Source organism: Triturus cristatus, chromosome 1_1 (genome assembly GCF_964204655.1).
Source record: "Triturus cristatus chromosome 1_1, aTriCri1.1, whole genome shotgun sequence".
NCBI classification, from domain to species: Eukaryota; Metazoa; Chordata; class Amphibia; order Caudata; family Salamandridae; genus Triturus; species Triturus cristatus.
The window spans coordinates 932,710,417-932,736,095 of NC_140579.1; the positions used below are offsets into that span (position 1 = coordinate 932,710,417).

Here is a 25,679-nt window from a genome sequence, read left to right on the forward strand (position 1 = left end):
TCCGGCGCAGGAGGAGAGCCGAGCCAAGGCCTCGCACACACTGGCGGGCCGAGCCAAGGCCTCGCACACACCGGCACGTGAGAGCCCGACTAGGACAGGAGGAAACATGAGGGCCGATGAACAGGGCAGGTCTGACACGAGCGAGGGCTCCGGGAGCCTGCTCTCCACCACCGGGGCAGGTAAGAGGAGGGTGGAGGCTGGTAATGGCCAGGAAGGGGTGGCTTGGAATGTCTCCAGATCCCGCTGGCCTCCTCCAGCAAAAGTACCAAAGGGCCCACCCCGCCATACTTTAAGTGACCTATTGGTGCGTCGACCCCAGCACCAATTTTCGCCCTGTCCACCTGATACGTTGTCTTCTTTCCCTAGCCCCTTATTCCCCCCTCACTTTCCTAGCTTTCCGTTCTGACCCAGCTCACTCCAGTAGCCTCTTCCCCTCCCCTTTCAGCCTAGATTTGCCAATGTCTTCATGTCCCATTCGCACCCGCGTTCCACTCCATTGCTTTAATTTAGAAAAACAGTGCATCCTGGGAGTTGTAGTCCTGGGTCAATCCAAGTGAACCGATTCGATCAACATACCAACGCTTTGTAAAAGGGAAAGTTATGGTCTACATAGTTCGTGTGCTAATGACGTGGGTCATATTGGGGGAACAGCACTTGAGGCCCCACCCGCTTTCCCCATCTCCCTTTTGCGTTTCTGCCCCTCCTAGGTTTCTCCTCAGCCCCTCTTGTGTCCTGGTGGCAGTTTTTCTAATTCTTGTGTCCAACCCGCAAATCTGTTTTTGCTCCATGTTCTTGTCTTCTCTGTTCAGTATCCCCTTTCGTTAACGTGCAAGAGTGCTGGAGTTGGGGGAGAAAAATACTTCATCATCCCATAAATTGGGTGTCAGTGTGTGAGGGTGGAGTCCCAAGGGGCAGTCTTAATCGGAGTCTGATGGTCAATTTAAACTTTAAAAAAAGATGTTAGCAGCAAAGGCAGATGTTATATCAGTCTGTTGTGGTTTACTTAATTAGTCACAGAGTTTTCATTTTAAAATCTTATGGGGTTAAAGCCCCAACTGCTTTCAGGGCGCGACAATGTTATGGCAACCCTGGTATTTAATGTACTTGCTGGCAGGATCTGTGTTTGTCTATTCACAGTTTTGAATCAAAGCAGCATTCAGGGTTAATGTGCCTGCTGCAAAGCACATTGTGTAACATGCAGATCGTGTTCGTGTAGATATGTAATTGGGGGGTGATGGTGTTGCTGCCTTTGACGCAGAGGTCCTTATGTTACTTGCTGTTTTTTCCCCATCAGTCTGACGTTATTCTAGGGTTACCTCCATTTAGGGCCACGGTGTGAACGAGAGAACACCCATCGATAGCCAGGCCTGATACATTTGCACTTTACCTTCTGCCTTTTGTTGGTGGTGATCAATATTGGAATTGCCGAGAGCAGCTCTGTTTACTTACTGTCACTGTTTACATCTGCAGGAACGATAACACATTTTACACTATCACTGCACAGTTTTACTGCTCTGCGCGGCTCTAATTGGGGTGAACGATGGTCTTTGAGCTGATGACACGGGGCCGCTCTGCTTTCTCGCGAGAGTCTATGCCTTTGGGGGTCAGATAGGCTCGAACTTTGGTCCTGCTGTGCAGAACGCGCTCCTCACGCCTTTGGCTTCGACCGAGGTACTCTATTCCCCTTTACACACGGAAAACTCTGATTTGGGTGTCATGACTTCATCGGATACTATGCAGTTTTTTTTAGAAATGGTGTTGAGTGTGGTCGTTTTTTTTTTTTGGTCTCCCATTTTTACGACGCACTTGAGTGAGCAAGTATAGCTGTTTTGTAATAGACATTTTACAATAGTTTGTTCTTGTATTTCCTCAGCTGCATGGATGCTATCTGACTCTAGTGTTAGCCGGAGAGAAAAAGCAAAAAAAAGAAATAAAAGCAAGGACTCGAAGCACCTGTGTCACTCTTTAACCAATGGGAATGCCTCTGGCAGAGCTCATTTCATTGTTTAGGTCGGTCATCCGTGACGTTATAGAAGTGGACCAGTCGTATTCAAGTCAGTGTTGGCCCCGCCTCATAAGGAGGAGCTTTGCGCCCCCCTCTGCAACTCATTCTGGAGTCTGTATCCTCCAGCCAGGCTACTTGATTGATGCTGCAATGGGCCTATAATTGTTTTTCATGTAAGGGTGCACAAGTCCGAGTGCCGCTGGCTAAAATGCCAAGACTGGGTTAATGTCTTCCAGATAACATACCTTACCTGACCTCAAGTGAGGTATTTAATTGCCAAGATTGTTGTTTTAAGTTGACTTAATTTTGATTGCACTAACTCACTCTTTCACTACCTCACTCTCTCACTACCTCACTCTCTATCTACCTCACTCTCTTTCACTACCTCACTCTCTATTTCAATACCTCACTCTCTCTCTCTCTCTCTATCTCACTACCTCACTCTCTCTCTGCTAATGCAATAGGTATCACATATGCAAAAAATAATAATAATGCCAATAGAAATGACAATGCCATTTATTTAGGGATACAAAAATGATAAAAAAATAATGAGCAATACCAATAGCTCTACCTATAATATTGCCGAGACCATTGCATTGTAAATGCTTGTTTACAGTGATCTTGGGTCGAGGGAGAGGCCCGAGGGAGGAAGGCCTCCAGTGGTCGGCCCAGGAGTTAGTATCTTTTCCTAACAGGAGAATTTTTGTTTTGCTCGTATTCAGTCGTAAACATTTGGCATTTGTCCACTGTGCGAAAGCTAGCATTCCCCTTTGGAAGTAGGCCAGGTCTGACATGAGATTGTCAAAAAAAGAGAGCAGAAGCCAGGTGTCATCCGCATAAGACACTAGCACAAGCCCCGAGAATTTCACAACCTGAGCCAAAGGTTGAATATAAATATTGAACAAAGTAGGGCTCAGAGAAGAGCCATTGGGAACGCTGTGGCGCAAAGCATGTGAGTGGGACTGTAGGGGGGGGAATGACCTGGAAAGATTTCCCAGATAGAAAGGAGGCGAACCAGGACAATGCAGACCCACCTATGCAAATTTCCTGTAGGAGCTGGAGCAGGATTTTTGTGGGACACCGTTTGAAATGCTGCGCTTAAGTCGGGCAAAATCAAAGCAGAGAATCTGCCTTCATCTAAAGCTCTACGGAGTGGCTGTGTAGCAACAAGAAATGCAGATTCTATATTATGTGCCAGTCTAAAGCCATTCTGTGAGGTGTCCCGAATCTGGTTATCTTCTAGAAACTTAGTTAGGACGGCATCGATACGTCTCTCTGCTACCTTGGCAAAGAAAGGCAAGAGAGAGATGGGGTAGAAATCTTCAGGTTTGTAAGCATCCAAAGAAGGTTTCTTGAGGAAGGGGATGACCATGGTGTGTTTCCAGATGCTGATCACAAGGAAAGATTGATCAATTCTAAGCAAGGTGGGATGAGAGAGTCCTGAAGTTGGAGGAACACATATGGCTTGAATGGGTCAGCAGTTGAGTCTAATTTAACTTGTCTATATAGAGTACGTAGCTCAGGCAGACGCAGGGGAGATAGAGAATTGAGCAAGGGTGGGGCAGTGCTAGTAGGGCCACCTGACCTCGTGTTGGTAGCATTAGAGATAAAGTTCAAATAAATATTTTCTATCTTTCTAACAAAATACTCTGCTAGCTTCTGCAGTTAGCATTGGAGGCTTTCATTGGAATCTTGCTTTGGGTTCTCTGTATAGAAAAGGGGCCATGTAAAACTAGAAAACCAAAGCCTTATATGTGAGTGACAACAAAGCTTCAGAACAGTAAACACTAAGAGAACCTGAGGTATCACAGGATCTAGAAACCAAATCATCACAAGGCAGTGAAACCAATGAATGATTAACAGGAATGGGAAACCCATGATTTATAAGAGTGAAACCAGGTCTTATTGAACAGCAAATAAAGGCAACATAGAGTAGTGAAACCAATTGTAAGGGCCACTCGAATTATGTGATTGTGCGTTTTATCGCATAATTGGCACATTTTCCACATAATCCATCATCTGCTGCATAATCTGCGGACTTTAACAAAAAAAATGGTTTCTAGCTCAAACGGTTTAAAAAGTACTAAAAACGCAGCAACACATGTTTCTAAGCAGTGGAAGGCTCTTTGCAAAGGTTGACTGGTCACCTTTCTGTTGCTTATTGCTAAATTTCTGTCTGTTGTTCATTCAGGGGTGGCTCCTCCTCAGGAGCGGAGGAACGTCGCCCTGCCTGCTCCGAGCACAGTAGGCACACACAAATAAATAGAATGGCATAGCAATGCCACATTATTGCCATGTCATTTTATTTTGCGCCGGCTCGTGTGAGTAAGGGCAGTGGTGGGGCTGAACCCTATGATTGCAGGATTACATCTGCACCCATAGTATGCTTGTTGGGTTGGCTGGCTGGCTTGCTACAGGCAGCCCAACATGCGTGACGTAGACCCAGCAATCCCTTGGCTGTGAAACAGCCAGGGGATTGCTGGCACAGCCCCTTAGTCTCATAATGAGTGGTGGGTTAGTCTGCTCCCACCAAACCTGGAGCTGCTCTCATGCTAATGAGAGCAGCTCCAGGATTGGTTGGATTGGTGTTCCACTGGGCCAGGACAGAAGTCCTTCCATTTCTGCTCATGGACGCCAGGGAAGAGGGGGCGCACTGGGGGAGCCGTATCGGGGAACCGCATGTATGGTGAGTTTGGCACCATCGCGCCTTACCATTCATTATTATTGCTAGCCGCCACTGTGTTAATTGCTAAATTTGAGAGCTAAACTGCTATCAATGAGGTACAACCCATGCCCAGACAGTGTTAACAAATGTAAAATGATAAAATAATGAAGTAATACTATAACAAAATGGACCGCATTACACCACATAATTTGTCTTTTGTGCCACATAATTTCGTCAACCTTGCCACATAATTTGGCCCTACTCAGTTGCATAATTCCAGTGGCCCTGCCTATACTTCATAAGACAGTTAAGATGAGCCATTGTGGAAAACAAGGCCTTGTAGGACTACAAACACAGGGCCTTAGGGGAGAGTAAAAACAAAGCTGTAACACAGTACAGTTGGGGCCCCATAGAACAATACCTTTCGAAATGGTGAAATCTGGCCTCAACAGGACCTTGTAAAGAAGTCGGGCCAGGAAAAACCACGCGGCCAACCGGGGAAAAGGGGGGGCAGGGCAGAAATTGGACTGGGATCAGTGATTTGTAGGGGGTGTGGTCAGGCAGTGCATCACCGGGTTGGAGTTTGTACATCTAGGCCTACACCACACTGAGAGTTTGTTATCTGGTCCAACACCATCGCTCCCCACTTGGGACCTGGAGTGGTGAGGCTGTGGTAAGGGGCTATGGACTTGTCAGACTGTTGTTTTAGGGTTTGGAGGTCAACTAAACAGTGAGCTGCAACAGCGAGAGAGGCACAGTCAAGGCATGGTGGCAGTGCCACAAAGAAAATCCTGCAATGCCCTTTACCGACGACACCATTGATACATAAAGACACCAAGGAGGCAGCACTCTGGAGAGATGGGGGAACAGCAAGCCTGAACACATAAACAGACCAGATGCTCTACCACCAATGGATGCGACATGCTGGGAATGCAGTGACTTTTGAGATGCACAAACATTGAACGGAGGTCCAGAAAATTACTGACATAGTCACTACCACCAATGGAAGCGACATGCTGGTAATGCTGTGACTTTTAGATGCACAAACATTGAACGGAGGTCCAGAAAATTAATGACAGAGTCACTGTAAGTAAACAAGGCCTTGCCGAAGGTTCAGCTGAGGTCAAGTCCATCCAATCATCGATGAACAACTGAGACAAAAGTAGTACCTGCTTGCCTGGAGGGTGTGGAGGGAAGAACAAGGAGGAACAACGTACAGATAGTAGAATATCTGAAAAGAGCTGAAGGACAATGTGTGGAGTTGTTTGTCGATGAGTGGATTACAAAGGTAATCCAGCCAAAAAAGCTTTCATTCTTCTCAGTGCCTCCAATATGACTTGGTGCCCCATTGAGAGCAATCACAGCTCGTCTCCTACACTTCCGGGACAGAGATGCAATCTTACAATCTGCAAGAACACAGGATCTGATAACGTTTGAGAAAACGACACTACTCTTGTTCCCGGACTTCACCCCAGCTACGCAAAACCAAAGGAGAAGCTTCTACACTGAAAAACAGGCTTTCTGAGATGAAGGAATAAGGTACGATGCAGTTCCTGACTGTTGTAAAAGTCATTGCGGAAGAGAAGAAGTGGCACTTTATGTCTCGAGAGGAAACCTGTGACTGACTGCAAGGAAGCAGAAGAGTAGGTAACAGACAGAACCATGAAAGAACAAGCCGGGGACAATAAAAGGGGCTAAGGCCAGACAAGGACTAAAGGATGTGACAACAGGTCAAATGCAAAGCTGGCTACATGGTCAACCTCAAAAGGCTCAGACAAAGAGTGACCCCAAGATGAGTTTGAATACCAGGTACTGGAGGACGTGGAACAAACAGATCTTAGATGTAAGGCAGGCATCAAAGCTCAACAGGCGGTTGCATGAATGGCTATTGATTGCACTGAGTGGTGTCCATATTGGGATGCAGAGCATCTCTTTCTGCTTCTTCCTGAGTTGAGGTTGGGTAACTGCACCTTTGATGGACAAATAACAAACTGCGGCAGAAAGCTCTGATGGAAGTACGTGACAAAGAGGAGATTAGATATGGGATGCTTTGCAACCATATATACTTCCTTTTGACGTCTCTAAAGGCAGGGAGGGATGTTACAGTCTCTCCTTGTCTTTAGACAGCGCAAATACCATTAGTCGGTAGCGCAACATCCACTTGTGCATCCCGCTGGAATAGTTGTGGTACAATATTTTGGGGTGACAGGCACATTGTGAATTTGGGGGGGGGGAGTGTAGTTTGAAACTAACTATATGATTGTGCGATGTAGAGGGAATTGGATGTATTAGTAATCAATGGAACATGAGACAAATACTATATCAAGGGCCAAGGAATCAACAAAATCAGCCAAGTTGACACATTTCAGACACAAAACACTATGGTGAGATGATTTAGCTGTATATCATGGAATGCTAATGCCCTAGGAGATAGGATTCAGAGAAGATCGGTTCAAAAATGGATACCAGCCAGTGATCCGAGGTAGTATCCCTACAAAAAACTATGCAACAATTGTCATTTTATTGATTTAGGGAAACACAAACTGATCTATCACACCTCAGGAAGTTCGCAATACTGTTTAAAAAATCCACCACATTCTACTCAGAAAATACATGGATAGACAATAGTGGAATAAATGTTGTAGCACTGGGAACTTGGAAGGAAGTGATAATACTGTTGATCATTGTATATGTTCCCCCATGCTTACAGACCATCATGCAAAATACCAAAGACGCACTACTGTTGAATCTTCAATATGGAGGGGACTACAACATGGTGGTAGATAAAGAATAAAATAGATCCTTGACTTGACACATAGGGACCTTCACCACTATAAAGGTCAGGGTTTTCATCCAAGCTGTGAACCACACAAGGTATGGAGCAGCCTCAATGGGAAAGTAAAACTTCTGTCACTCCGGAGCACATAAATCCCACTAAAGGACAGACAATGATAGATATTCATGGCCAACATAAATACACACAGATTTATGATTGCCTCCTTCCTAGACAAGAGCACATCAAACCACTGTCATTAATTGTAACACTGAAATCCAACAAAAATTGTCATTAGGGGTTGGCGTCTGGACCGATGATACTCGTTGGCCTGAGAGGCATTGAACAATCTCGAAGCAGCTTCCGATTTATTTTAAGGAGAATGGAGCATGAGTGTCTAGACCCACAATATAGTGAGAGGCAAACACACCACATACAAGGTGACACTTGATATCAAAGACAAAAGTGATGGATTAGAGTAGGAAACAGAAATAGTAAATGATGTAGAATGAGATCCGCAGCCTCGAAGGGCATTAGGTGTGAAGACATGGTGAGAGATGAGGCACTCCTCATGGTCAAGAGAAAGGCCCAAAAGGAGCTACTTAGGATTGAGTCATGAGCACACTACCTCAGCACTCAGACAGCAAGTGAGACAGGAAACAGACCAGGGAAACTGCTGGCATGGTCAATAAGAAAGAGGAGGGCAGGAGACATATCCAGACCGAAATGACAGAAGTCTGATGTCAGGGTGAAGGGTACTGGGAAGTGGCAGGAGCATTTGTAGATTCTTCTGCACTTTCTAGTCTTCCAAAGTGATCTATACGATAGATGACCGTGCAAGATTCATATCAGACTGCACAGCGATGCTTCTAATAACGGAACATGGAAGGAATTAGACAAAAAGATCATGGTGGACAAAGTGGAACTAGACACTACACAACTCCAGTCGGGCAAGACTCCAGGGCCTAACAGCCTGCCAGTGGAGTGCTATAAAGAAGTAAGAAACACGATTGCAAACCCATCACTGCACATGGCCCTTGGAGCAGAGGAAGAGAACATACTACCCACAGGCCTGAGGACAGCAATGACCTTACTGATACACAAGGACAGCAAGGCAAGGAGGATTGTTCGTCATACTGTCCCATTTCCCTGGTGAAGAGCTAGTGCATAGATTACTCCCAATAATTCCTGAACTCGTCCACCCAGAGCAGTCTAGTTTTATGGCCAACAATTCTACCAGGCCCACCATACATAAATGATGTAACAATCTCTCATATGCTTAAAGGGTCACTGAACCAACTGTGTGCTGTTGGAAGCAAGGACATGGTTTGACTCGATTGAGTAGCCCTTTGTGTTCTCAGTTTTAGAAAAAATCCGATTTGGACATACATTTTGTCCTGGATTAAACTTTCATACAATACACCTCTAATCAAAGTGAGAGTTAACATAGCCCAATTCAGCCCATTTGAAAAAAATAGGTGGACGAGACAGGACTACACTTTACCCTCGCTTCTGTTTACACTCACATTAGAGCTACTGGTGGAGTGGATAAGTAAAGATGCTCTTGTTCGGAGATGCAACACCTGTGTTGAGCGTATATAGCTCTATGCAGATGACATCCTGCAATATCTGGCAAAGCCATATAACTCAATACTAGATAAAAATATATATTTAACATTTATGTAAAGTACTCCAGATTTTGTTTAAATTGGGCAAAAAAACTGCTATAGATGGAAGTTCCCCACATGTGGAGTTAACAATACCTCTAAGAATAGAGAAGTAACATTTCAAATACATTGGACTATGGATATTGCCTGACCTCTCTAAGCTCTATGGGTATAACCTAGAGCTCTGTCTCCATAAACTGAATTCAGAGATCTCCTTTTATTACTACTAGGAAGAGCCGCTGTGTACAACATGATCACGCTACCGAAATATGTATAAGTTATACAAAACTCAACATTAACCATCCCTGGGTTTAAAAAGAAATGTGGGCTAGTTATGTCACTGATCTAGTAAGATCACTCCCTTAGAATAGCCCAATAGATTTGACAATAAATCACTTTTGAAGGGGCCATCACACTAGCTGATATCAGAAAGTTCTACACCGCATCTCAGCTGCTGGTAGTCAATGACTAAGGAGAGGATGTGGTGTATTGGCCAGAGTTGTGACTTTGGAGGTAAGCAACCAGGTTCGCAACGCAGCTTCGGCTCAACATCCTGGTATTCTAGACAAATCACTTAATTTCCCCGTGCCTACAAAAAAACAAGCATTCGCAATGCAATCAGTCTTGCCTTTGGACCTTTATATGTATTTAGCTATGCAGCACATTAGCCTGGGTGCTGAAACATCTAGTGTTCTTTAACATGGAGGGAAAGTAAGCACCAAACTGCGTGACACGCCAGGCATGGGAACACATGGAGAGAAATATTGCCTTTCAGCGGGAAATGGTATAGTTCAAAGCTCTGTTTTTAATATAAAAGCAGGGCCTTTGGTGGTCATATCACTGAAAATACAAGATTTGAAACAAACATTGTCTACGGGTGCTCATGGAAGACAATTTGTATGGACTGGAATCTAGAGAATGCTAAAGTGATTCTGGTATTTTACTGACCTCTATTTAACTTTTTTGATAGAAAACGATCAGCAGAGGCAGTTGCCAGAAATTTTTTAAAAAGAAAGTCCTTCAGCAGAAAGCTTGGTATTTTGGTATTTTCCTGACCTCTGATGGTCGTTTTCTATCAAGACAGTTAAATAGAGGCAGTTGAACAGAAAAAAAAGTCCCTAAGCGGAAGCAGACAAGTCCTAGGGCTGATATCCAGAGCCCACAAAGTACATACACATATAAGTATATACTAAAGTATATACTAAAGTATATACAAGAGGTCTCGAATGATCGACCTAATGAATATGTCCTTGTAACTGGTGCTCATGTACAGTGCTGTAATACCTTCGGGATAAGATCGCGTTATATAAAACTGCAACAACAACAACAAAAATGAGCCAGCATTGCAAATCAGTTGACACACTGGGGAATAAGAAAATACCTGTACATTATACTTTGGGATCTTGAGGGATGGAACACAAGCAGCTACCACTTGGCATTTACACCATGGTACAGCATTACCAGAGAAACACGGTATGGAAATAATAACTCATACCCAGGAGACAATTCTATAATGGCTCTAGACTACTGGGCCTAAACATTCCTGCGGCTTTGAAAAATGGGATGCCGCTGGCATTTCCCCTTTTGGGGAGGTGTGGCATGGATAATATTAAATTGTAAGTCCAAGTACGGACTGAATTTACACTATAAACGTCACAAATATTCAAATACATAGAGCTTCATTATGCATTGAGATTGTTCATTGCATAAGGGATGGCCATCGCTGACAAGCCGCTTCTGGAAAACAGGCTTGTGTAGTCTAGATTGACCAAAACAGCAATCACCTCAAAATACATCACATTAAGGAACAACACTAAGGGTAAACTGAAAACCCTAAAATCCCATTTGGAGGAGGCTGTGGATCACATGGAAGAGGGAGATTTGATGAGGCCCTAATGCACCATAGAGAGGTATTGGTAGATCAGGTTTCCCTCTGGTTCAATTAAAAATAATACAAAGACTATATATTACCAGAGTACAAATTCGCCACCTCAGCCACAATGGTTGACACAGTCTAAGAGCACATTTATACACACAATATGGAGCAGCTGCGTATTAAATGCATATTGGGCACAGCTCCTAAAATCTATAAATAAAGCGATGGAGGACATAATGACACTAGAAGCACCAATGGTTCCTTTTGGTGTATGGAGTGACTAAGCCATTAATCAGTACCAAAAACGGTTTGTGAACTTGTGATGAATAGTTGAAAAACGAGACTTAGCATGTAACATCGATGTGGATAGCCAACACCACCAATGCAGAAAGTATGGACTCAAAACATGGATCGTTGCATGGCCGCTGAAAAAGTTGTCTACAGGAGGAGGGGATGCCTAAAAACGTGTGGCAAGATATGGGGTGGATAGCTAAAAAATCACAGATGTTGACTACTGCTATCTTAGCAGGACATCCGGGATGACCAGTCGCAATGCTCTGTCGATTGATGTCAGCTGGTTACTCCTTGGTTGAGTTGATTATCACACATCTATTTACCGAATATTTCAAATATATGGCTCTTCTCACTGCCTCATCACCTGAGAATCTTCCAGACAGCTGCAGCTGGGGCCTGAAAGCCAGGATAGCTGAGTCCTGCCTGACAGACTCACCAGTGGGAGGGTGACAACATCTTTCTTTGAACAGAAAGCAGTAACTCGACAAAGTACAAGTCGTCTGACCCGACTCTGAATGTTTTCGGGGGGTGTTCCACCCAGGGAACAAGTCAGGGGCACACGTGGGTATCTGCATCCCCCCACTATTTTCAGAGAGTAGCCACCGTCCACCCTGCCAAGACGTTTGGCCCCACAAAGTGTCTTAGCAAGGGGGGGTGGTCTGCCCCAAGTGGTGCAAGTTTTGTGGGCAGCGGCCTCTTCCCCCCCCCCAACTCGTACCTGCAGCTGTCGTGGGGCGGCCGCCGAGGAAATTTCCAACCCCCACCGCTCCTACACAGAGCCGAGGGGCGGCAAATGCAGGTACCGCCATTGGCGGCCATAGATCTAGCTACGCCACTGGCCCCACTAAAATATGCTTAACTTGTCCCTGTATAATTGTTAGACACTGGGACACGTTCAGCATCACCTGCACATTGTCTGCTTGCCATTACCAGCAGCAAAGTGCAGGCAGGTAGGGGGCTTTTTTATTTTCATCTCCAGCTGGGCCAACGGCAAAGGCCGAAGTTAAGGGGCCATCAGACTTTCTTTTGTTCCAGTGTGATCCTGGCTGGGCATGGTCTGAAGCCTCACAGTTAGATGCAAACGAAACAGAAGGGAAACAGAGGCACACAGCTTGTTATCACTTTACAGGTACTTAAGAGAGGCAGCTTATGACTTGGTTCAGGGACTGTAATTAAGAGATATGCATGTACTATAAGAAAATCAAATGTGTTGGTCTGTCACAGTATTTAAACAAACAACAACTTAGATACCACTATTTTATTTCTTTTATAGTGCTACTCATCCGAATGCAGGGTGTCAGAGCGCTTTATGTAACATACACATTATACATTCACAATAAATTATGTAAGTGTGTAAATCAATGTACACGATGTGTTACCTAAGACAGTGAGGTTTACTATGTGTAGGAATAACATGTCCATCACAGTGCTTTATTTGAAGGATTACAATTTATGAACCACAAGTAACAAAAAGAACTCTTATGTTAAAAGCAGTAACCCACTTACCTATCTACATAAAATAAAAATCCATCCCCTCCATGTTACATGATGTGCTTTCAGGAGACATATTCTTCTTCTATACTACTTTGATTCAAATCTGGGACTTGACAAAACACAGATCTCTCCAGCAAATGCGTTAACCTCCAGATTTATTTCACCATTTTTATTATTCCCTGAGAGTTACTGGGAACACAAAGATCTTTGCCGCAAGGGCCGTAACACCATAAGATATTTTAAAATGCAGACTTTGGAACCAATTAAGCAGAATAAATCTACTGTCATATTTCTCTTTGTTTCCAATTTCTTTGTGGTAGAGTTTTGAAAAGAATGAATGTATTAGTTGAGGGCCAGAATTTTGCATTGGGACAACCCTGATGCAAAATCTAAGTTGTTAAATCTCATAATGCACTTAAATGTACACATGATAAAACTGCTAAACAAATGTATTAGGTGCTAATATCTGAAGTCCCTTCTTGTGATGTCACTTCCTGTGAGGTCACCTCCTGTGATGCCACGTGCGATGTCACGCGCCGTGATATCATGTGATATCACGTCCCATGTCACTTGTATCCTGGCTAATTTGGTTATACCCCCACTTCTTTAGGACTTGTGGCATGTTTCTACCCCAAACCTCCCCCCCCCCGAAGATACTCCCCTGGTGTCTGCACCTGGGTACTTGCGGAGGCTCTCGTTCATGTTAGATCAACAGCCTCCATGGCAGGGGGTACTGAACACTATCCTCACAAGCACCTCACCTGGGTGCACATAGCTAACGTGACGGACAGTGAGTACTTCCCATTGTTAGAATGGTGTCCTCACTGGCAGCTGTTGTTGGGAGTTCAAACACTCCTACCTATGCGCTCCATCAGGGCAGACAAACCACTCAGCATGTCAGGTCGCAAGATGACAAATAATTGGCAATTTGAAAGTGTTTGGACATCCGCGAGCTCGGTGTCTCTGTAAGATTCCTTGTTCTCGCTTTTTGCTGTGGGAGAGGAATCAGTGTGTGGCATCACACTGAATGAATTGGTTTGTACTACTCAATAAAGTGTCTATTGCTACCCATCAGAATGATCACTATTGGAATAATGAAAGCTGAGTTCAAGCCTGCAGGCATTCAGTCTTATGCTTTGCAGGCTCCATGAAGCTGCATATAGGGCCCTACCCGTGTTCCCAGATAGTAGTTTGTTACCTGGATCTGTGCAGCAAACCCAGAGACCACGGTGATATGTTAAATAGAAAGGACATGAGTAACGTACATGAGATGCGCAGTGCTCTGCGGCAGGCACATCAAACTTCTGAGCTATTTTATGATGCTAGTTTATGATACTACACACAGATCTCTCCAGCAAGTGCAAGAACCACCTAAGCTATGTCCCCAGTATTAAACCTTAAGACTTGCTGGGCACACATTCATCTTAGCAGCATGTGCTTCAAGATCCTGGCCTCTTTTACCATAGAATCCATTTGTGACCAATGGAATAATTTAGACTGGCTTTATTAGTTTGTAAACATAATGCACTTCTAAAGGCCGCCTAGGCTGACTCTGCGGTTACCCATGAAAGCACACTCCACCGTGACTATGTCCCCAGGTCTCTGCCGCTGGTGACTCCTCTCCTTTCTCCCATCCCCAGTTTGTGGACTTCCAGGGTGGTTAACCGTGGCTTCATGCCGGGGCACCCACTTTGCTTGATAAGTTGGCCCTCTGGAACCAGTAGGTTGCTTCCAGGTTGGCGTTTGAAGAAGTTCTGCAGCACCAGTTGGAAAGGATGTCTGATCAGAAATTGAAATTTGCTGTGTGTATACAAGCCCCATGCAAAATGGGACATTGGAAAAGCCTTGTTACTGTGCCCTACCTGGAAAACATACTGGTCGAGAGCCTGTGAGGAGATGAGTAGCAATGACATGGAGAACATGTAGAGAGCCCAGCTGACTAAGACTTGTGTGGAGAACTGTTCATGGAAGAGAGTCTGTCTTGAGTCTCAATGATTTTCAAACTGAGCTGGCCAAGCGTGAGGTGGATGACACCATCTGAGGGTAAAGGATGTGCCTGGAACCTCAAAGGAGAGCCCCTGTTAGAGAGCCTGCACTGTGCCTTGACCCACATTACTTTGGGAAGCTGGTGTAGCCTCACTTACCAGCCAGGGTATTTTTCCTTTTCATCCTCTAGTCTTGTGGTGTTTCCATTGGCTGAGGTTGGTCATGGTCACCACCCTATAAACAACTGTTCTTCCTCTAATCATGTACGATTTCATTAATATCATAGCTCCTAGTTCCAGGTGGCCCTAACCCGTAGCTTTTCCCAACTCTAGATTAAAGCTAGTTACTCTAAAGTGCAACCCTAGTTCTGTGAATCATGCTGGTACCAGAAACGTTCAGCTATTTTAAACCACTAGCGAGATATGGCCCTTAACGTGTTTACAGGGAGCCCTTTTCATCTTCAGTGCCTCCACTGAAACTTTTGTCCTAAACAGTTTGGACTGAACCTCATCTCTTCGACCGCTGTCTAGTTCTCCAGTAAACAAGACACTGGAGAAAGTGAAACTTGATTTTAATTGTTCTTTATTTTGCTGTTGTCAGATATAACTATGACTTTTAATGAGTGTTATTGCTGTGTGTCATAATGTGTTCCAAACATGAACGAACATGTACAGTAACCCTTTAACACTCGATCATGCTCTGTGGGCACCCAATGAGCATTGCTGTAATACCCGACCACAGGCTCTGGTAGACCAGTGGCAACAGCTGTTACTTACCAGAGAAACAAACAGCAGCCATTGGCTGCCCCAGAAACTACAGAAATCACCTTATACTTACTGACTCGTTTCCTGCACTCACTTTATACTTCCTGCTCTGGGCCACTGTGTTGCCGGTGTCTGCTCTGCAGCGCTCTGCCCTGGTGCAGGCTTTATTGATTGTTGGGGGGATGGGGTCCCCCATTTCCCCCACAACGCATATGGTAATTCTTTGAACAAAATCTTAACGACATATGACATGGAAATATTGGCTAATCAGACTAATAACTCAGGCGAAGTTGTCCCCACTTATACGGGAAGGAACGCCAATACAGTGATTGATTTTATCTGTTTATCATCCGGAATTGCTCCAAGGTGCTCTACCCCTGTGGTCGTAGACAACATGATTAGCGACCATAACTGTATCACTGCCGAGTTAATTTTATGGAAGGAACGACCTGTGTCAGCCCCATGCACCATTACTAATATCGAGCCCCATCGCCCTAACGGTATTCGTATTAGATGGAAAGGCAATAAAGCGGACATTCAGTCCAATGCCATTGTGTCAAAGTGTCTCACAGAAATAGTTACTATATTAGAACGGGAGGAGGGAAATGCTGAAATCTTGCATACTTTTACCAATCTTAACCTAATTATAAATAGCAACTTCACTGCACCGCACAAGGGTACGAAACACCAGCCCAAGGGATGGTTTGACCACGCCTGTACTATCGCACTTAAAAAACTTAAAATAGCATTGGCAGATAAGAAGAGAGATATCGGAACCATCAGGGAATTAAGAGGGATTTATCAGATGGTTACCAAGTCCAGGAAAACTGAACTAAGACAAGAGGCTTGGGAAAAATTAGATCTAGCAGCCTCTACAGCGGATTCTTCTCTATTTTGGGCAACAGTAAATAGCCCTTTTTTGAAGGACGAAAAGATCCCAGAATTAACAGCTAATGTTAGTTCAGTGAGCTGGGTTACCCATTTCTCCCAGATCTTTGATTCGACCAGACTCGAAGATTCCCATGATGACAGATGGCCTGTCATATCCTTGGACATCACTATTGCCGAAGTGTGGGATAGTATCAAATCTAGCAAGGGTGGGAAGGCCCAGGGACCTGATGGGGTCCCTATTGATGTATACAAAACAGTACCTGAATTATGGGGCCCGCTGCTCACAAAAGTTTTTAATACTGCTGTACGTTCTGGGGTTCCGCACACCTGGGAAGAATCCATTATCGTACCGATTTTCAAGAAAGGAGACAGGGGGGATGCAAAGAATTACCGCCCAATATCCCTCCTGGACTCCTCGGTGAAAGTAATGAGCCGGGTACTCATGGTCAGGCTAGAAGAATGGGCCGAGTCCAATAATATCCTTGCTGATTCCCAATACGGCTTCAGGCGGGGTAGAGGAACATTAGAACAATGCCTCAACCTAGATTTAATCATAGGCAAATATACCAAGGCAAAAAAAGGATCGCTCTATCTCTGCTTTGCAGACTTGAGCAGTGCCTTTGACATGGTGGATCACAGTACCCTATGGACCACACTATTGGAAATGGGGGCCCCAGAGGCAATTGTTTACTTTCTAGCGAGACTCTATGCAAAATTAAATTCTAGTGTCCGCTATGGTCAGGCCGGGGAGTGTACCCCCAAGTTTAGGGTTAGACGGGGAATTAGGCAAGGGTGTGTGCTTGCCCCTCTGCTTTTTATTCTTTTTATTAATAAAGTGGACGCAGCTTTAAAGGAGATTGCGGCTGACGCACCAAAAATAAAAGATTTCAGCGTCCCCGTACTCCTCTATGCGGACGACGCTGTAATTCTGTCTAGGACCCCTATTGGCCTACAGCGTCTGATGGACACGTTCTTGCTGTTCATCAACGATAGAAAACTGTTGATCAACAAGACTAAAACCTTCATTATGGAGTGTGGGGCGGTATGTAAAAAACCTCATGCTTACTTTTTGGAAGGTCACAAGGTGTCAACAGTGGAATCTTTTAATTACCTCGGCATCACCTTTTCTAAATCAGGCAGCTGGACTAGTGAGATTAACAATGTCCAGGCTAGGATGGCGAATAGCTCGCATGGGGTGTTCAAATTCGCTACAAACATTGGAGATAAACGGATCAAAGATATGTTGATGATCTTTCAAATGAGATGTTTGTCCGTGGCCCTTTATGGAGCTGGAGTGTGGGGGCATACCAAGACAGGGAACCTGCAAGTAGAGGAAAACCTCTTTCTAAAAAGGTTGTTGTGTCTACCTAAATCTGCCACAAATGATTTGGTTCATAGAGAACTAGGTATCTCCCACCTCTCAGATTTATTGGCATTAAGGCCTTTAATGTTGTGGCGTTCTGTATGGTTAAAAGAAGAGACCTCCCTAAGCAGAGCAATTATTCGAGATTGTCTCTCCATTGATGGCCATATGAAAATTCCTTGGATTAAATATGTCATTAATTGTTACTTCGAGATTTATGGTATTAGTCTTAAAAACGACTGTAACGCCTCCTCCAGTCTGTCTAAAAAAGTGATGAAATTAGTTTTTACGAATTTTAAACAAGTGCAAAGGGAAAGAACTAGAAGTAATTTAAGTACATGTGTATTTTACAGTAGTTTTTGCAAAGATGAGGGTTTTCAGTTATATCTGAGTCTAGTCACTCGACCCTCCCACAGGTACGTTATCACCAGATTAAGGTTTGGGATAGTTCACCATCTGGTGGCTTACCCATATATTAAAAAACATCCGGTAGGCCCATGCCCATGCGATAACGTATCAGCACAAAGCACCATGCACTTTCTTTTGTCATGTAACTTGTATGATAATTACCGTCGAGCCTATCTCAAACCCATCTTTTTAAAATATGGAGTAAGGAACAGGAAAGACGCCATGAAGCTGCTTTTTAAACCATATCCCGATGTATGCTTTTTTACTGCAACCTTCCTCCTATTAGCTATCAAAGTAAGGCCTGGTATGCTTTTTTAATTATTTATATTCTTAATCATGTAACCTGTCTACATTTTAACTATGTATTGTCTGATGTATTTGATGTGTATTTTGTCTTGCTTTTATGGACTTGTTTTAAGCTCCGAATAAAGCCTTCTGAACTGAACTGAACTGAACTGAGTGTTATTGCTGTGTGTCATAATGTGTTCCAAACATGAACGAACATGTACAGTAACCCTTTAACGCTCGATCATGCTCTGTGGGCACCCAATGAGCATTGCTGTAATACCCGACCACAGGCTCTGGTAGACCAGTGGCAACAGCTGTTACTTACCAGAGAAACAAACAGCAGCCATTGGCTGCCCCAGAAACTACAGAAATCACCTTATACTTACTGACTCGTTTCCTGCACTCACTTTATACTTCCTGCTCTGGGCCACTGTGTTGCCGGTGTCTGCTCTGCAGCGCTCTGCCCTGGTGCAGGCCATTATGTGTTTCAAGTTTGTGGCTCCCTTTCTTGGTTGACACGCTTCCGTTCTCCAAGGTTTCTCCCTTCTTCTCCTAGGTGAAAGAGTTGAAAGATGCAGAATTTCCCCATGCGTTCCTCGTCTCAGGGAAGCTGCGCACTCTGGAGTTACAGGCCAGGTAGGATCAAATCCAAAACTAACTATCTAACTGCCATCTCCCTGCTAGCACCAAAGCCTTTCATCCCACCCACCCGTTGTATCTCAGAGAGCATGCTTCTCACATACCTCCACTAGTGCCATCTCAGAGAACGTGCTGCTCTGATCCCACCACTGCCAGTGACCCAGAAAGCACCATTCTCTGAGTTCAGCACAGGCACCAGTTCGGGGAGCAATACTCTGAGCCCATTACTTGATCCACTCAGTGAGCACACTGCTCCGATCCCACCTCTTCTCCAGCTCAAAGAGCACACTGCTCCGATCCCACCTCTTCTCCAGGTCAAAGAGCACACTGCTCCGATCCCATCTCTTCTCCAGGTCAGTGAACACACTGCTCTGATCCCACCTCTTCTCCAGCTCTGGGAGCGCACTGCTCTGATCCCACCTCTTCTCCAGGTCAGAGAGGCCACTGCTCACATCCCACCTCTTCTCCAGGTCAGAGAGGCCACTGCTCACATCCCACCTATTCTCCAGGTCAGAGAGGCCACTGCTCACATCCCACCTCTTCTCCAGGTCAGAGAGGCCACTGCTCACATCCCACCTCTTCTCCAGCTCAGAGAGCGCACTGCTCTAATTCCATCTCTTCTCCAGCTCAAAGAGCACACTGCTCTGATCCCACCTCTTCTCCATCTCAGAGAGCACACTGCTCTAACCCTGCCTCCACTCCAGCTCAGAAAGCACACTGCTCTAACCCCGCCTCCTCTCCAGCTCAAAGAGCACACTGCTCTCATCCCACCTCTTCTCCAGCTCAGAGAGCACACTGCTCTAATTCAATCTCTTCTCCAGCTCAGAGAGCACACTGCTCACATCCCAACTCTTCTCCAGCTCAGAGAGCACACTGCTCTCATCCCACCTCTTCTCCAGGTCAGAGAGCGCACTGCTCCGATCCCACCTCTTCTCCAGGTCAGAGAGGCCACTGCTCACATCCCACCTCTTCTCCAGCTCAGAGAGCGCACTGCTCTAATTCCATCTCTTCTCCAGCTCAGAGAGCACACTGCTCTCATCCCACCTCTTCTCCAGGTCAGAGAGGCCACTGCTCACAATCCACCTCTTCTCCAGCTCAGAGAGCGCCCTGCTCTAATTCCATCTCTTCTCTAGCTCAGAGAGCACACTGCTCACATCCCACCTCTTCTCCAGCTCAGAGAGCACACTGCTCTCATTCCATCTCTTCTCCAGCTCAGAGAGCACACTGCTCACATCCCAACTCTTCTCCAGCTGAGAGAGCACACTGCTCTCATCCCACCTCTTCTCCAGCTCAGAGAGCACACTGCTCACATCCCACCTCTTCTCCAGCTCAGAGAGCACACTGCTCTAATTCCATCTCTTCTCCAGCTCAGAGAGCACACTGCTCACATCCCAACTCTTCTCCAGCTCAGAGAGTACACTGCTCTAATTACATCTCTTCTCCAGCTCAAAGAGCACACTGCTCTGATCCCACCTCTTCTCCAGCTCAGAGAGCACACTGCTCTAACCCCGCCTCCACTCCAGCTCAGAAAGCACACTGCTCTAACCCCGCCTCCTCTCCAGCTCAAAGAGCACACTGCTCACATCCCACCTCTTCTCCAGCTCAGAAAGCGCACTGCTCTAATTCCATCTCTTCTCCAGCTCAGAGAGCACACTGCTCTCATCCCACCTCTTCTCCAGGTCAGAGAGCACACTGCTCACATCCCACCTCTTCTCCAGCTCAGAGAGCACACTGCTCACATCCCGCCTCCTCTCCAGCTCAAAGAGCACACTGCTCTCATCCCACCTCTTCTCCAGGTCAGAGAGGCCACTGCTCACATCCCACCTCTTCTCCAGCTCAGAGAGCGCACTGCTCCGATCCCACCTCTTCTCCAGGTCAGAGAGGCCACTGCTCACATCCCACCTCTTCTCCAGCTCAGAGAGCGCACTGCTCTAATTCCATCTCTTCTCCAGCTCAAAGAGCACACTGCTCTGATCCCACCTCTTCTCCATCTCAGAGAGCACACTGCTCTAACCCCGCCTCCACTCCAGCTCAGAAAGCACACTGCTCTAACCCCGCCTCCACTCCAGCTCAGAAAGCACACTGCTCTAACCCCGCCTCCTCTCCAGCTCAAAGAGCACACTGCTCTCATCCCACCTCTTCTCCAGCTCAGAGAGCGCACTGCTCTAATTCCATCTCTTCTCCAGCTCAGAGAGCACACTGCTCTAATTCCATCTCTTCTCCAGCTCAGAGAGCACACTGCTCACATCCCACCTCTTCTCCAGCTCAGAGAGCGCACTGCTCTAATTCCATCTCTTCTCCAGCTCAGAGAGCACACTGCTCACATCCCACCTCTTCTCCAGCTCAGAGAGCACACTGCTCACATCCCGCCTCCTCTCCAGCTCAAAGAGCACACTGCTCTCATCCCACCTCTTCTCCAGGTCAGAGAGGCCACTGCTCACATCCCACCTCTTCTCCAGCTCAGAGAGCGCACTGCTCCGATCCCACCTCTTCTCCAGGTCAGAGAGGCCACTGCTCACATCCCACCTCTTCTCCAGCTCAGAGAGCGCACTGCTCTAATTCCATCTCTTCTCCAGCTCAAAGAGCACACTGCTCTGATCCCACCTCTTCTCCATCTCAGAGAGCACACTGCTCTAACCCCGCCTCCACTCCAGCTCAGAAAGCACACTGCTCTAACCCCGCCTCCTCTCCAGCTCAAAGAGCACACTGCTCTCATCCCACCTCTTCTCCAGCTCAGAGAGCACACTGCTCACATCCCACCTCTTCTCCAGCTCAGAGAGCGCACTGCTCCGATCCCACCTCTTCTCCAGGTCAGAGAGGCCACTGTTCACATCCCACCTCTTCTCCAGGTCAGAGAGGCCACTGCTCACATCCCAACTCTTCCCCAGCTCAGAGAGCACACTGCTCTAATTCCACCTCTTCTCCAGCTCAGAGAGCACACTGCTCTCATCCCACCTCTTCTCCAGCTCAGAGAGCACACTGCTCACATCCCACCTCTTCTCCAGCTCAGAGAGCGCACTGCTCCGATCCCACCTCTTCTCCAGGTCAGAGAGGCCACTGCTCACATCCCACCTCTTCTCCAGCTCAGAGAGCGCACTGCACTAATTCCATCTCTTCTCCAGCTCAGAGAGCACACTGCTCTCATCCCACCTCTTCTCCAGGTCAGAGAGGCCACTGCTCACATCCCACCTCTTCTCCAGCTCAGAGAGCGCACTGCTCTAATTCCATCTCTTCTCTAGCTCAGAGAGCACACTGCTCACATCCCACCTCTTCTCCAGCTCAGAGAGCACACTGCTCTAATTCCATCTCTTCTCCAGCTCAGAGAGCACACTGCTCACATCCCAACTCTTCTCCAGCTGAGAGAGCACACTGCTCTCATCCCACCTCTTCTCCAGCTCAGACAGCACACTGCTCACATCCCACCTCTTCTCCAGCTCAGAGAGCACACTGCTCTAATTCCATCTCTTCTCCAGCTCAGAGAGCACACTGCTCACATCCCAACTCTTCTCCAGCTCAGAGAGTACACTGCTCTAATTACATCTCTTCTCCAGCTCAAAGAGCACACTGCTCTGATCCCACCTCTTCTCCAGCTCAGAGAGCACACTGCTCTAACCCCGCCTCCACTCCAGCTCAGAAAGCACACTGCTCTAACCCCGCCTCCTCTCCAGCTCAAAGAGCACACTGCTCACATCCCACCTCTTCTCCAGGTCAGAGAGCACACTGCTCACATCCCACCTCTTCTCCAGCTCAGAGAGCACACTGCTCACATCCCGCCTCCTCTCCAGGTCAGAGAGGCCACTGCTCACATCCCACCTCTTCTCCAGGTCAGAGAGCACACTGCTCACATCCCACCTCTTCTCCAGCTCAGAGAGCACACTGCTCACATCCCGCCTCCTCTCCAGCTCAAAGAACACACTGCTCTCATCCCACCTCTTCTCCAGGTCAGAGAGGCCACTGCTCACATCCCACCTCTTCTCCAGCTCAGAGAGCGCACTGCTCCGATCCCACCTCTTCTCCAGGTCAGAGAGGCCACTGCTCACATCCCACCTCTTCTCCAGCTCAGAGAGCGCACTGCTCTAATTCCATCTCTTCTCCAGCTCAAAGAGCACACTGCTCTGATCCCACCTCTTCTCCATCTCAGAGAGCACACTGCTCTAACCCCGCCTCCACTCCAGCTCAGAAAGCACACTGCTCTAACCCCGCCTCCACTCCAGCTCAGAAAGCACACTGCTCTAACCCCCCCTCCTCTCCAGCTCAAAGAGCACACTGCTCTCATCCCACCTCTTCTCCAGCTCAGAGAGCGCACTGCTCTAATTCCATCTCTTCTCCAGCTCAGAGAGCACACTGCTCTAATTCCATCTCTTCTCCAGCTCAGAGAGCACACTGCTCACATCCCACCTCTTCTCCAGCTCAGAGAGCGCACTGCTCTAATTCCATCTCTTCTCCAGCTCAGAGAGCACACTGCTCACATCCCACCTCTTCTCCAGCTCAGAGAGCACACTGCTCACATCCCGCCTCCTCTCCAGCTCAAAGAGCACACTGCTCTCATCCCACCTCTTCTCCTGGTCAGAGAGGCCACTGCTCACATCCCACCTCTTCTCCAGCTCAGAGAGCGCACTGCTCCGATCCCACCACTTCTCCAGGTCAGAGAGGCCACTGCTCACATCCCACCTCTTCTCCAGCTCAGAGAGCGCACTGCTCTAATTCCATCTCTTCTCCAGCTCAAAGAGCACACTGCTCTGATCCCACCTCTTCTCCATCTCAGAGAGCACACTGCTCTAACCCCGCCTCCACTCCAGCTCAGAAAGCACACTGCTCTAACCCCGCCTCCTCTCCAGCTCAAAGAGCACACTGCTCTGATCCCACCTCTTCTCCAGCTCAGAGAGCACACTGCTCTCATCCCACCTCTTCTCCAGCTCAGAGAGCACACTGCTCACATCCCACCTCTTCTCCAGCTCAGAGAGCGCACTGCTCCGATCCCACCTCTTCTCCAGGTCAGAGAGGCCACTGCTCACATCCCACCTCTTCTCCAGCTCAGAGAGCGCACTGCTCTAATTCCATCTCTTCTCCAGCTCAGAGAGCACACTGCTCTCATCCCACCTCTTCTCCAGGTCAGAGAGGCCACTGCTCACATCCCACCTCTTCTCCAGCTCAGAGAGCGCACTGCTCTAATTCCATCTCTTCTCTAGCTCAGAGAGCACACTGCTCACATCCCACCTCTTCTCCAGCTCAGAGAGCACACTGCTCTAATTCCATCTCTTCTCCAGCTCAGAGAGCACACTGCTCACATCCCAACTCTTCTCCAGCTCAGAGAGCACACTGCTCTCATCCCACCTCTTCTCCAGCTCAGAGAGCACACTGCTCACATCCCACCTCTTCTCCAGCTCAGAGAGCACACTGCTCAAATTCCATCTCTTCTCCAGCTCAGAGAGCACACTGCTCACATCCCAACTCTTCTCCAGCTCAGAGAGCACACTGCTCTAATTACATCTCTTCTCCAGCTCAAAGAGCACACTGCTCTGATCCCACCTCTTCTCCAGCTCAGAGAGCACACTGCTCTAACCCCGCCTCCACTCCAGCTCAGAAAGCACACTGCTCTAACCCCGCCTCCTCTCCAGCTCAAAAAGCACACTGCTCTCATCCCACCTCTTCTCCAGCTCAGAGAGCGCACTGCTCTAATTCCATCTCTTCTCCAGCTCAGAGAGCACACTGCTCTAATTCCATCTCTTCTCCAGCTCAGAGAGCACACTGCTCACATCCCATCTCTTCTCCAGCTCAGAGAGCGCACTGCTCTAATTCCATCTCTTCTCCAGCTCAGAGAGCACACTGCTCACATCCCACCTCTTCTCCAGCTCAGAGAGCACACTGCTCACATCCCGCCTCCTCTCCAGCTCAAAAGGCACACTGATCTCATCCCACCTCTTCTCCAGGTCAGAGAGGCCACTGCTCACATCCCACCTCTTCTCCAGCTCAGAGAGCGCACTGCTCCGATCCCACCTCTTCTCCAGGTCAGAGAGGCCACTGCTCACATCCTACCTCTTCTCCAGCTCAGAAAGCGCACTGCTCTAATTCCATCTCTTCTCCAGCTCAGAGAGCACACTGTTCTCATCCCACCTCTTCTCCAGGTCAGAGAGGCCACTGCTCACATCCCACCTCTTCTCCAGCTCAGAGAGTGCACTGCTCTAATTCCATCTCTTCTCCAGCTCAGAGAGCACACTGCTCTCATCCCACCTCTTCTCCAGGTCAGAGAGGCCACTGCTCACATCCCACCTCTTCTCCAGCTCAGAGAGCACACTGCTCTAATTCCATCTCTTCTCCAGCTCAGAGAGCACACTGCTCACATCCCAACTCTTCTCCAGCTCAGAGAGCACACTGCTCTCATCCCACCTCTTCTCCAGCTCAGAGAGCACACTGCTCACATCCCACCTCTTCTCCAGCTCAGAGAGCACACTGCTCTAATTCCATCTCTTCTCCAGCTCAGAGAGCACACTGCTCACATCCCAACTCTTCTCCAGCTCAGAGAGCACACTGCTCACATCCCACCTCTTCTCCAGCTCAGAGAGCGC

At 47.2% G+C, this 25,679-nt stretch overlaps 1 protein-coding gene across 1 annotated transcript in view; it reads left to right on the top strand.

The window, feature by feature from the left end:
• LOC146871312 (FYVE, RhoGEF and PH domain-containing protein 2-like) overlaps positions 1-19,114 on the top strand; it is a 385,168-nt gene extending 366,054 nt beyond the window's left edge. Inside the window, exon 10 of the mRNA XM_085646736.1 lies at positions 19,031-19,114. Within this exon, the coding sequence (XP_085502862.1) occupies positions 19,031-19,114 (84 nt within the window). The remainder of the gene's footprint in view (positions 1-19,030) is intronic.
• The last annotated feature ends 6,565 nt before the right edge of the window (positions 19,115-25,679 follow it).